Source organism: Clarias gariepinus, chromosome 7 (genome assembly GCF_024256425.1).
Source record: "Clarias gariepinus isolate MV-2021 ecotype Netherlands chromosome 7, CGAR_prim_01v2, whole genome shotgun sequence".
In the NCBI taxonomy this organism is placed as follows: Eukaryota; Metazoa; Chordata; class Actinopteri; order Siluriformes; family Clariidae; genus Clarias; species Clarias gariepinus.
In genome coordinates this window covers 36,818,296-36,831,274 of record NC_071106.1, presented here as the reverse complement: position 1 = coordinate 36,831,274, position 12,979 = coordinate 36,818,296, and the positions used below count along the sequence as shown (strand labels likewise).

At 41.0% G+C, this 12,979-nt stretch overlaps 1 protein-coding gene across 1 annotated transcript; it reads right to left on the bottom strand.

Moving 5' to 3' along the window:
* Window positions 1–4,980: 4,980 nt before the first annotated feature.
* Window positions 4,981–11,814, bottom strand: LOC128527844 (tubulin beta-3 chain). Its single transcript, XM_053500463.1, has 4 exons — window positions 11,647–11,814; window positions 7,978–8,086; window positions 6,950–7,060; window positions 4,981–6,301 (listed from the first exon to the last, which is right to left on the bottom strand). The coding sequence occupies exons 1-4, from the start codon at window positions 11,701–11,703 to the stop codon at window positions 5,226–5,228; spliced, it is 1,353 nt and encodes a 450-aa protein (XP_053356438.1). The 5' UTR covers window positions 11,704–11,814; the 3' UTR covers window positions 4,981–5,225.
* Window positions 11,815–12,979: the final 1,165 nt, after the last annotated feature.

Here is a 12,979-nt window from a genome sequence, read left to right as displayed (position 1 = left end):
GATGCTGTCTTCCTCACTCTCATTGATCACTCAGGTTTGTTGACGGTGAGGTGATTGGTTGCCTTACATCTCTGGAAGCCCTCATGTCTGTGTTCCTTTTGGCTCTCCCTTTTTAGTTATGCTGTCATAGTTAGTCCTGCTGGAGTCCCTACTTGCACTCTGCACTAAATATACATTTACCTTATACATTGTTCGACTGTGACCATACCTAACTGGTATTTTTCCATCCGTTTTGCTCTCTCCTTTTCTGCTCTCTCCTCTCTCTCTCTCCATCTCTTCTTTTTCCTCTACCTATCTCTCTGTCGAGCTATACATGTCGCTCCTAAGCTGCCAGTGATCCAGACCCCCTCTGCCCGCTGGACCTCTCTAACACATCCTGGAGTCCTGCTTCTGGTTGGAGATCTCATCACATGGATGCCCCCGTGTGGTCTGCCTGGAATGCGTGTGGTGACTGGGGACGGTTCCACTTTTCCATGAAGGTGGTCCTGTCCTCGACTGATGCAGACAGCTGTTCTCTGAGGACCTGTGACTTCAGTCGCTCAATAGTTCAGGACTGGAATTTCTCACAGTCTACCTGAGCCTCCAGGAACAAACTGAACTTTATTCTTACACATCTCCTCTTATACTGAACTTCCAGTCTCGCATATTATTATGCACATCAATCCCTTGCTATCTGTTTTCACCCAGATGAGGATGGGTTCCCTGTTGAGTCTGGTTTCTCTCAAGGTTTCTTCCATCTCAGGGAGTTTTTCCTTGCCACTGTTGCCGTCGTCCTAGGCTTGCTCATCAGGGACAATCATATCATTTTGATTCATACACATTCACATTTCATACAAACTTAATTCTTTTGATTGTGTAAAGCTGCTTTGTGATGATGTAAATCGTTAAAAGCACTATACAAATAAAATTGAATTGAATTGAAAATTGCCCATACTGTGTATGTGTTTACCCTGTGATGGATTTGCACCCTTGCCGTACCTTGTTCTTAGGTCTCTTGGAATAGGCTTCAGCCCTCTATAACCCTGTACAGGATAAGCATGGAAGAACATGGTCGACAGCACCGGTTAACCCGGGCCGCGACCGATCCGATATGCAAGTGATATTTGTGATTCGCATCATTGATTCAGCAAATGTTTTAACAACGAATGCCATTCCTGACACAACCCTCTGCATTTATCCAGACTTGGAACTGGCATTAGAAGACACTGGATTGTTAATTACAACGGAAATAAAGTTTAACCTACTCAAACCAAAAACAGGATGCACGTTATTACTTTACTTCATAATGTTTTATTAATTAGGTAAAGCTTCATTTCCGTTGTGATTAACAACAATTGCACAAAAGGTTTGCAAAGCTGAGCTACTTGAGTGCTGCGCTCCTGGAGGGCTGTGATTGGTTGAATGGTGAGGTCGCATCTGATTGGCTAAAGAGTACGAGTGACGCACGTTACTACCAGCAAAGTCTCAAAAATACACGCACAAATCCAGGGATATTCACACAAGAAACACAATTTTCACATTCAAAGTCACTGATACACTCGTAAACTTTAAACATTAAAAAAAATTGTACACAGTTCTATATCCGTGAATTGTGTTTTGCATTTGTGAAACGTATATTATGAATATATATATATATATATATATAGTGCACATGAGTTTTTTTTGGGAATATATTTTTTTTCGTGCACGTAATTTGGGTTTTACGCATGTGCATTGGGATACGCATGTGTGCATCGTGTCTTTTGTGTGAATTATTAATGGGACTATTTTGCTTCCATATACTGTATACAGTAAGGATAGGAAAAGTTTCTGTCATGTTTTCCATTTTTCGATTGTGTGCTCAAATAAAAAACTTTCCTTTTTTTGTCAGACACAAGTGAAAACTTTTACGTTTTCTTCACATGTGGTGCTGAATAATCTTTATTTTAATTTTTTTAAATTTAAAATTTTAAATTGTTTCCTTTAAACATAATAATATAGTTTTCAATAAATGTGACAAGTAAGCGTTCATTCAACTTTTTTGTTCTTTTTAATATATATCAGGGTCACTAAGGATAAAATACACACAAAAAAGCACATGATCAGAAATGAGACATTATAATTTTTTCATTTGGTTTTGGAAATGAATAAAATAAAAAAAAGTGGTTTTAACATTTTTTATTTCATTTTTATATTGAAAAACAAATCAATGTTTTTTTTTTCCTTCCTGTACATGGATCGTGCAGCTTCCGTCATGTTAATCCCCTTTCGAATAAAATTAATATAGGTGTTGATGTGTATACAGTATGTGTGTGCAAGTGTGCACGCTTATTCTCTCTTTAAAATTAAACATGTACAACCATTTTAGATCACACCATGTCCTGAATAGTGAGCAATTGGATGTATTAAGGCAAAATACATATATATTAGCTGCATTTGGCAGACTTGTGTTAAATGCTGCATCTTATTGGTCTCTTATTTAGCCAGTTTGCTGATTCATTACTAGATGAATAGTGGATTGGGGGAAATGTGTGGCAAATCTCAGAAAATATTGGTCAATTTACATCCAATCACAGCTCCTAAACCATTAAGCCATTAAATTGGAATAGGAAATAAATTAAAATTCTAAAACAAAAAGGTTGTAAAATAACATTTTATTACTACTGACACTGTAATACATGAAAAATATTTTTGATGAATAAACTATTTTTAATTTCCATACCACTAAAAAGAGATAAGGCATGTAGTGGCAAGCACTGCCGCCTTGCACCTGCAGGGTCCTGGTTCAATTCCCGGCCAGACTCGATCCCCGTCTCTGTGTGCATGCAGATTAGGCTAATTGGTTTTCCCAAATTGGTGTGAGTGTGTGTGTATGTGTGTGCCCTGTGATGGACTGGTACTCTGTCCAGTGTGTATCCCACCTTGTGCCCTTAGACTCCTGGGATAGGCTCCCCCCTGATCCTGAATACAGGATAAAGCTGTATACACGATAAGTGAGTGAGTGAGTGAGTAAAAAAATGATTCCAAATATGCATGATAAATGCAAAACTGGCAACCTGAAATATATCAATTGATGTGTACATGTTTTGTATGTTGAGGCGAGAGCTGATTTTAGCGCCCTCTGGTGTCTGTCGTGTTTATGCAAGAGAACACTGGGATTACACTTTAACATATACAGCAAAAATAAATAATTAATTCATCCATCTGTTTGTACATCTATCCTGGTGCATGAAGAGACAAGATGGGGTACACTCTGGATGGGGTGCCAATTCATTGCAAGGCACAAGCACACACACACACACACACACACGATCATACACTACGAGCCGTTTTGAAACGCTACCCAGTAAAGTGCTAACCACTAAGCCACCATGCCACCAGAGTGAGTTGTGAGGGAGGGATTGTGGGTCAGTCTTTTCACTTAAATTGGGTTGTCATTTAAAGGCGGCCAGGAAACATCTTGTTAATCCTTTTGTTTTTGTGTTATAATGCCATGTGGTGTGCAGTGTGTAGGGTTGCTGCCTCATAGCTCCAGGGTTCTTTGTTCGATCCTGAGCACGAGTTATTGTCTCAGTGGATTTCCTTGTGCGTTTCCTTACACCTCCCTAAAAATGGGTGTTCTAGCTAAGATAAATGACCTGAAAGTGTTAATGTGTGTGTGTGTGTGTGTGCCTGGTGCGCTGCAATGGCCTGCTTTTTTTCCTGCCTCTTATCCTGCCTCTGATTCTAACCAGAAATGTGGGCCATTTTCCACCTCTCTATTTACTATGTTTGTGTTTTTAGAGATAACCTCAAGACTTTAGTTACTAGTAGATGTAGTAGATTAAATATGATTTAATGCATTGATTTTGCATGAGATTGAAGTTTTTATATTCTGGTGTGATGCATAATATTCCATATTATTAAGTTAATAACACTGATTTCATCACTAGATTCTTGGCTGGTGTGTGGGTGCACGTCAGGGTCCGGCATGTTGGGAATTTTAATATTTTGAATTTTCTGCTCACAGTGGTTGTTGAGAGCGATCGTCTGGGTTGCCAGTGCCTTCTTGTCAATGTGGGCTGGGATGGATGATCATGTGGGTCTTTTCTCCCCACTGTTTTGTGTTCCTGCCTCTGAAGCCTTTTGTGCAGGGGGTTCTATGGAATCAGTAATTTCCTAATGCATGTGCTACATTCACATTGTACCTCTGCACATGTATCACTTTACAAATCACTATTAATATTCATCAGTGATGTCTTACCAGCTGGACAGGACCAAGTGGAATAAAACATGTCATTACTCGTCCATTTGTGTCTCATGGGACTTGCATTGATTTGTTCCTCCATCTAACCTACCCATATGGGCAGTCCTAAATTATGTAGCAGCTATTTTTTCCCCCTTCATTATCGGAAATGAGTCAGTAATGGGATGAAACGTTTGTCCTGCATATGTAATGACCTTTTCGCCTCTAAAGGTTCCTGTGGTTCATAGAAATATAAATATCTTATAATTTGGTTTAAACGACTACTTGATCAGTTGTGAGCAGTGTCATGGTGCCACATAACAGCAAACAAGTCATCTCTAAAGCCATTTGTAAATGACGATGCGTCTCCAAAGCCTCTCAGAAGGGCCAGTGTGCTTATCAAAGCCTGCTCTGTTTGTGCATCTACTTCGTAGGCAGCAGAAAACCTGCACTGGTGTCAGCATGTGATCTTTCTAACTGGGTCCACTTTGACAGTACCGAATAAAGACAGTGGAAGGGATCTCTGGGGAATGTGTTCACTCTTTACACCGAGCAGTTCATTTTTACGCTGTGCCTGTGGTGTGTTTTGACCTTCAGGGATGTGTGTTATTTTTAACCAGCATCTAGGTCGTCTATACATGGGATCATTATGCAAGATATCAGTCTGTGAAACTTTATTGCGTTTTTTTGTAGGAAATATCGTGTTAACATCGACTCATCGTAGACGTCTGAAGTGAATTTAATACCTGGAAAGATTTCACAGCCAACTGCGGTCATGAAGTCCACTTGAAATACTGGTTTATTTAGGATTGGTCAGTGAACAACACTATACAACAGATACAGTACCATCAAGAAGCTGTTATGGCACAGTAAAAGGACTTTCTTTCTGCTGTAACTGGCACAAATGGTTAACATGAAGGTTAATCTACCTGTTAAGAAGTGAAAGATTAAGATATTTTAGCCGGCAGCGTGATAAGTGATTGTTTTTTTTAAAGAAGGGTTGTTGTATATTACTGAGCGTTTACTTCTGAATCTGGGCCTCTGACTCCTCCTCGTCATCTTCATACATCTCTCCTTCTTCCTCAGCTGTGGCGTCCTGGTACTGCTGGTACTCGGAGACCAGGTCGTTCATGTTGCTTTCTGCCTCTGTGAACTCCATCTCGTCCATGCCTTCACCAGTGTACCAATGCAAGAAAGCCTTACGCCTAAACATGGCTGTGAACTGCTCGGAGATGCGCTTGAACAGCTCTTGGATGGCCGTGCTGTTCCCGATAAAGGTGGAGGACATCTTGAGCCCCCTTGGTGGAATGTCGCACACAGCAACCTTCACGTTGTTGGGGATCCATTCGACAAAATAGCTGCTGTTCTTGCTCTGGATGGCCAGCATTTGCTCATCCACTTCTTTCATGGACATGCGGCCTCGGAAGACGGTGGCCACTGTGAGGTAGCGGCCGTGACGTGGATCGCAAGCGGCCATCATGTTTTTGGCGTCAAACATCTGCTGTGTGAGCTCAGGGACAGTAAGAGCACGGTACTGTTGACTGCCACGTGCTGTCAGAGGAGCGAATCCAGGCATGAAGAAGTGCAGGCGAGGGAAGGGGACCATGTTGACAGCAAGTTTGCGCAGGTCAGCGTTCAGCTGGCCTGGGAAACGCAGGGATGTCGTGACGCCACTCATGGTAGCCGAGACCAGATGGTTGAGGTCACCGTAAGTGGGTGTGGCCAGCTTGAGTGTGCGGAAGCAAATATCGTATAGAGCTTCGTTATCAATGCAGTACGTCTCATCTGTGTTTTCGACCAGCTGATGGATAGACAGGGTGGCGTTGTAAGGCTCCACCACTGTGTCAGACACTTTAGGGGAAGGCACCACGCTGAAGGTGTTCATGATGCGGTCAGGATATTCTTCTCTCACTTTGCTGATCAGCAGCGTTCCCATGCCAGATCCAGTACCCCCTCCGAGTGAGTGGGTGAGCTGGAAACCCTGAAGGCAGTCACAGTTCTCGCATTCCTTCCGCACAACATCTAGGACGGAGTCCACTAGTTCTGCTCCTTCTGTATAGTGGCCTTTCGCCCAGTTGTTGCCCGCTCCACTCTGACCTGAAAACAAATTGACGATTAATCTAAAATGCAGAATCTAGACAATGACCTGACTCTTTCAATGTTGAGTCAGTAAATAATTTTTTTCTGACTTTTCATTTAAGATGATAATATTTTAACTTGCTCTTACCTTGTACATATCGTAGACTATTACTTTTTTGACTTAATAAAATTTTATCCAAAGCTTTCCTTGCTAATCAATTTAGCATAGCCAGATTAAAATGTCACTACTAAACAACTGTTAATGCTTGGCTAAGCACCTGTTTCTAAATACAGGTACATTTACAACCTAAGTAGATTTGTAACGAGCTAAATAAGTGTAGATTTGCTAATCAGATGACCATTTAAACAGAATTACAACTAAATCTGCACTGGACCATTTTTTTTATAGGTTAAAAATATGTAGGTAAAAAGAAAACTCTATTAGCTATTTATAAAAGAGTAAAGAAACTGATCGTTTGCATTTCGTTCGATTTGGTAATATTAACTTGAGAAACTCTTTACTGTTTTATGCATCATTGGCAAAAATCAATCCACAAAAAGAACTATGCAAATTTAATGCCAAAATCAGAAAGCTGAAAATTCTGGTCAGGCAGCTGTAGCTGCTTATGCTCTTAGGACATTGATAAGAGTACATTATTTACAAACCAAAAATGAAGTTATCAGGTCTGAAGAGATGGCCAAAGGCTCCAGATCGTACGCTGTCCATGGTGCCTGGCTCAAGATCCACCAGGATGGCTCTGGGGACATATTTGGTGGCTGGAAAGAAATCAAACGGCATGCACAAGAATAATTCAATAATGATAATTTGCACAGAAGTGTAACTGTCATTGTAAGTTTAAGCTAGTCTCAGTATATATGTTTTCACGTGAAGGAAAATACAAAGGGTGTTTAAGTTAAACAGGGACTTTCGTAGTTATTGTGTAGAACAACAGTTATGAGAGTCAAACCTCCCTTTTCTCTCTATATAATTCCCTACCCCAGTGTTTCACTACTGCTTGGATACCATCAAGGTATAAAGTTTTCTCGTTACACCGGAGCCATGGCCGCACTGCCTGCTTTATGTCTGAATGGCTGGCCTCACAGGAACTCCCACAGAACGGCCTTATTTAAAAAGTTTGCACTATTTAAATGTTTTACTGTGACTAAGAGTTTTATTATTAAATTGTGCTCGAGGTTTTCTTTAAATATCAATTAACTTAACGTCTTCATTTACAAATACATACAAATTTCATGACGAGTCCCGGTTAGACATGAATGCCCCTCATATTTTTTCACAACATTAACATGTAACTATAAATGGATTGAAAGTATTGTAGTATGAGTTAAAGTTGTTGGTTCATTAACAAAAAAAATTTAATTGCTTTTCAAAGATAAATTCCAATTACTGTATATGAAAAACTATATGATATCCTGGATTAAAAGTCTGTTAGCATTCATGCATTTCCAAACAACTTAGCACAGCGCAACCATATTATAGAAACCTGTTTGAAATTTGTTATATTGCAAAGTTGCACTAAGCAAACATTTCCTTCAGGTTTCTTGAAAAAGGTTACAGTATTGCCTAGAAGTCACACAGCGATCACATTTCCTTATTATTAATAAGAATATTAGCTCAGTTGAGCAAGCACTGGAAGGTTTCTCTGTCGGGATTTTGAGAGCTCATTCTGACTCACAGGAAGCTTCATTGTAGTAAACGCTGATCCTCTCCAGCTGGAGATCTGAGTCACCCACGTAGTTTCCAGTGGGATCAATGCCATGTTCATCACTGATCACCTCCCAGAACTGTAAAGCACACACACAAAAAAACAGCACAGCATAGTGATCAGAAATGCTCATTTAAGTGATATTGCTTTCTGTAAAACACAATCACATCATAGCTAAATTTGTGAATATTAGATGTATTAGTCACAGCACTGAATCCATTTGGTTGGGACTAATTAGATTTTCCTGAAGCAGCCGTTAGAGCCAGGGGGATCGATCTTCTGGAAACTTCTGTAACAGGAGAGGCTAGTGATGTACCGCTCAGAGAAACACAGCGATCAACAGGAGACGAGTGATGGCAAAATTATTTTTGTCAGACAAATAAAGATAGAGAAAGTTATAGGAAAGTGGCAAAGGAAAAAAAACTGCTTGTAGTTTATTTCCAATTGTTGCAAAACATATCTGGATTTTATAAAGATGATCATTTCAGGGAATGATCTAATCACTGATCTACAGTAATTTAAGTCCAGTTGTGGGTTGAAGATGAAACGTGGTCGATGTTTATGACCCAACATTAAATGATGTGCATGTGTTTGAGAGGGAGCATGGCACTGTCTATAGAAAAAAAACCATCGTGCAGGAAGTAAGGAACAAAAAACTCATGATAAAACATGGCTGGGGTAGGGGGGTAGTGGTGCAAGGTGAAGCAGGACGGTTGTTTACCAGAAACAAAATATAACCAGAAACATGATGTGCTGTTCAGGAAAATCAAAATCCCTATAGTTTTAGAGCAGTACAGTATTTCAGGATGTGTTCTTACAGTAAAATAATCAACCTCAGGGTGCTAAGATTACTGTACTTCACATTACGCTGCATCACATCATTGCACCATTGATTATTTTCCTGTAACAGCACTTTTCTCAGGAACGGATTTTTCAATTAAAAATCTTTTGATTCAGCCAGTCGTCTTACTGTATAGCTTTAGTTTTTCCAGTTTAACAAAACTGTGAACGTTTGTCATAAGAGATTGAGTCTACATAAAGTCTACATAAAGACTGACTGTATAAGCCTTGTAGTGTAGCGTTCAGGTCTTATCTTTCTTAGCTTGCCTTAGAATCAGAAAAGCATGACTTAGCAGATGATAAAAATAAAAAGACAATTCAGTTCTGACTGGATCTTTTTAAAAGAAACAGACGCCGAGTGTTTTGAAGCTGATTTCTCTGAAGATCAACTTCATAATCCAGACTGTTTCTGTGACCTGGATATGCTAATCCTGTGACAGTGATAAATTGCATAAATGCTGAGAGATACTGCAGCTACAACGCACACAATGAGAACAACAATGCAGAAATTCTGTGATTTTACACTTTTGAATTTGGCTTTTCGCAAGAAAGCTGGAACAAAAACGACTAACATGTACCCCCTGAGATACAGTGCAAAGTGTGCCAAGGGCATTAAGGGCACACTGTGTGTGTGTGTGTGTGTGTGTGTGTGTGTGTGTGTGTGTGTGTGTGTGTGTGTGTGTGAAATCTGCAACAGGAAACAAAGAAACCTCTTTTATACCAAAGTATGGCTGAATTCTTGATTCTGTTTGGTCAGCAATTAGCCTGGCAATAGTACAGCTGCAAACCATAGGTTTATTTGGATACATTATTACCATATAAGTCTCAATATTGATAATATTTCTGTAGTAATAACCTTGACAGGCACTTGCATGAAGTATGCACTGTAATGTATACTGCAAATATATACTGTAAAACTATAAAGAGTTTGACATGTTTTCTTTAATTAAAAGAAATAATTGTCAGTGGTGACGCTATACTTCCAATCAGTATCAAAGTCATTAATATAATATTGTACTGTAACAGCTCCATTAGAGTATATCACCTCACACCACTTTGTATGTATTTAGCACCCAGGCCCCATGTGATGCTTTTGTCTGTTGGTCCATGACTCCCTTGTCTCCACCCCTGTCTCTATGGGGCTGACTCGTCCTGTCTCCCTCAGTCTCTTACTCTAATTATCTGTTCTGTCCAACTCAGATGTGACCTGCCATCCAAATGGGTAATTAGCCATTCCCAAACGGCTGGGCTTGCCTTTTTTTTTTTTTTTTTTTAAAGTGGCATGTATTCATTTCTTAAAAAAGGGAGACAAAGACAAACCTCCGTTAGTAACACAGGGAAGTTCCGAAATAGGCCAAAGATGCTTAAAATAAAAAAGGAAAGTGAGGTAACCACTTGAACACCTTCCCATCCAAATGAGAGAGGGTCTGTAAAAAAAACTGATGCAGCTCTTTCTTTCTCATAAAGCAAAGTAATGAAGGGGCAGATGTGTTTCGAGTTGAGTCAGGGTCCCCCTCCTGCAGACAGCATGAGATCACTGCATTATGTCAGCTGCCCCCCCCCACCCCCACCCTCCCTTTTCCTTTCCCTCTCCCTCCCCCAAAACCCCTCCAACAGAAGGCCAGAGTGACACAAGATCTCTTCCCTGCATTCTGTTTTGAATTGGAACAGATTCATGGTGGTGATGCAACGAACATGACATGCCAATTTGTAGTATAAGATATCTCTCACGTGGTGTTACATTGATCTGAGATGATGTAGTGAAGTTCTGAAGAGGCAATCTGCTTAACAGGTAGAAATGTTAAAGAGAACGAATGACCGTCCTGTTTCTGTGTGTGTTTCTGCCTCACATTCTCTCAGCCAGAGTGACTTAATATGTGTAATGCATTTTTGCACAATCTGCTTTCTTTCAGCTTACATCATCATTAGGCAGAAACTACAAGAACATCTGGGTGCGCATTAGAACCATGACAAAGCATCAGGCATTGGCTATACTGATCCTGCAGAAATATTTAACTATCTATGTGCTGTACATCACAGTAATATATAAAATCACTGCAATGTGGATTGTGTCTAAAATCTAAACACTTCCTAAATTACCTTTTTTATTTTTTTTCCTTCACCGTGTGCAGTTTTACAAAGACACTCATTATGCATGCTGTTTTTTTTATGCAGAAAAAAAATCCCCAGATGCTGACTAGATCTGATTTTCTTAATTAAAGGATCATTCATGCAATGAGACATCCTCACAGCTGTCTTGTGGCGCAGCAAAGAAATGAACCTGCGCCTTTGTTCAAGCGGAGTCCTGCGACACAAGGACACTGCGGCTTCATTCCTGGTCCGAATGCATTTCCTTGTCCACTATTTAGAAGACACACATTCGACTCTTGTCGTGCTCCATATTTACGCTAATGTCCTGGTTTGGGAATGGATTCATGCGCAAGTGCGCGTTAGCCAGCTGTTGCGCATCCAGGATTATAATGTAACTCTGCGACTTTGAAGTCGTTGTTTGAAGTTAAAACGCGTCTCTAAGCACGTCGTTCTGAGAGATCAGCAATAATCACATGGGTGTGGCCACGGCTTTCTGTCAAGTCATTTTGCAAGACACATTTTAAGAAAAAAAAAGGGAAAAAATCTGGAACACCACAGGCTGATAAAGCAACACAATTCCAAAATTAAGCCTAATACATTAAACATTATGATGTGCGCGTCTTTCCTGCAAAATCCTATTATCATCTTATTATTATTATTATTATTATTATTATTATTATCAGCAGTAACAGAAATAAGCGTTTTTACCTTGGCTCCGATCTGGTTGCCGCACTGGCCGGCTTGAATGTGGACAATCTCTCTCATCCTCGGTGTGTCTCTGGATATGTCTATGTGTGTGTACGTGTGTGTGTATGTGTGTGTATGCTGTTCTCCGTCTCCTGCAAGTTGCCGGCGGAAAACTCAGACAACGCGCACCGGCCTTTTATAGCGCAGACGCTGCTCCTTCCTTTTTTTTGTTCTGCGCTCAGAAAGATGCTGATTTAACACACTGACGGTGACGTCACCGAGCTCAGGCAAGGCTCTGGCCAATCAGAGGCTGCGGAGAGAGCAGGAGGAGGAGGGGGAGGAGGGGGAGGAGCGGCGGCCTGGGCGAGGCGGCAGCATCAGCACCACTTTGTAACAAAGGATGGATACTGTAGTTCATAAAGGGAGAACAGAAAGTTTCAGAGGAAAAATAAACGACGATTAAAAGTAAAATATTCGTTGTTTTTTTCCCCCCATATTACTTTTCCTTTGTGGGCTCCTTTGGGAACCTATAGTATTCCTGGAGGCGCAGGCCACAACTCAGGGTGGAATAGTGGGCCAACTCTCCTCAAAGCACATGCTCACACCCAGTCATAGACCAGGACCAACCGGCCTACACTGCATGTCTTTGGACAAACTGTAGGAGGAATCTGGAGTGCCTATAAGAAGACCCACAACACAGACCCCAAGCAAGATTGAATCCCCCATTCCTGGAGCTGAGTGGCATCAGTGCTAACTTAACGGGTGGTGGTGGCTCGGCGTGTTAAGGCTCTGATCAAAAGGTCGTCAGTTTAAGCCCCAGGTCCACCAGGTTGCAGCTGCTGGGCCTTTGGGCAAGGCCCTTAACGCCAGGTGTGTTAAAGTCAGGGCGATTACACATAACCTACTGGTAAGTTTTTGGGATGTGAGAGCAAAGGAACTGCTGGACTTGTGAAGCTTCACAGCTTCCCAAGCTCAAATTTTAAATTGGATCCAAGAGTCAATTTCAGGGAACTCAGGGCACAACATAGGGCAGGGTAAAGCATTACAGAGCACATGCCCACACATCCAGTCATACACCACAGGCAGCACCTATCAGCCTACAATGCATGTCTTTGAACAGATGGTAGGAGGAAACTGGAGTGGCCAGAGAAAACCCACAATGCACAAGGAGAACATGCAAACTCCATGCATGCAGACTAAAGGTGAGATTTAAACCCCTATTCCTGGAGCTGAGTGGCATAAATGCTAACCTCTAAGTCAGGGGCAATTTAACAAAACATATTGGTTTGGGAGGTAAGAACAAACCGGAGAACCTGGAGGAACATGTAATACTTCACAGAGAGAGCAACCTGAA

Excerpts from the sequence above, each read along its gene's own strand:
- LOC128527844 (XM_053500463.1), bottom strand. The coding sequence starts at position 11,703 with ATGAGAGAGATTGTCCACATTCAAGCCGGCCAGTGCGGCAACCAGATC. Across the intron at positions 8,087-11,646 it reads GCAACCAGATCGGAGCCAAG|TTCTGGGAGGTGATCAGTGA; the intron begins GTAAAAACGCTT and ends TGTGCTTTACAG. Across the intron at positions 6,302-6,949 it reads ACCTGATAACTTCATTTTTG|GTCAGAGTGGAGCGGGCAAC; the intron begins GTTTGTAAATAA and ends ATTTGTTTTCAG.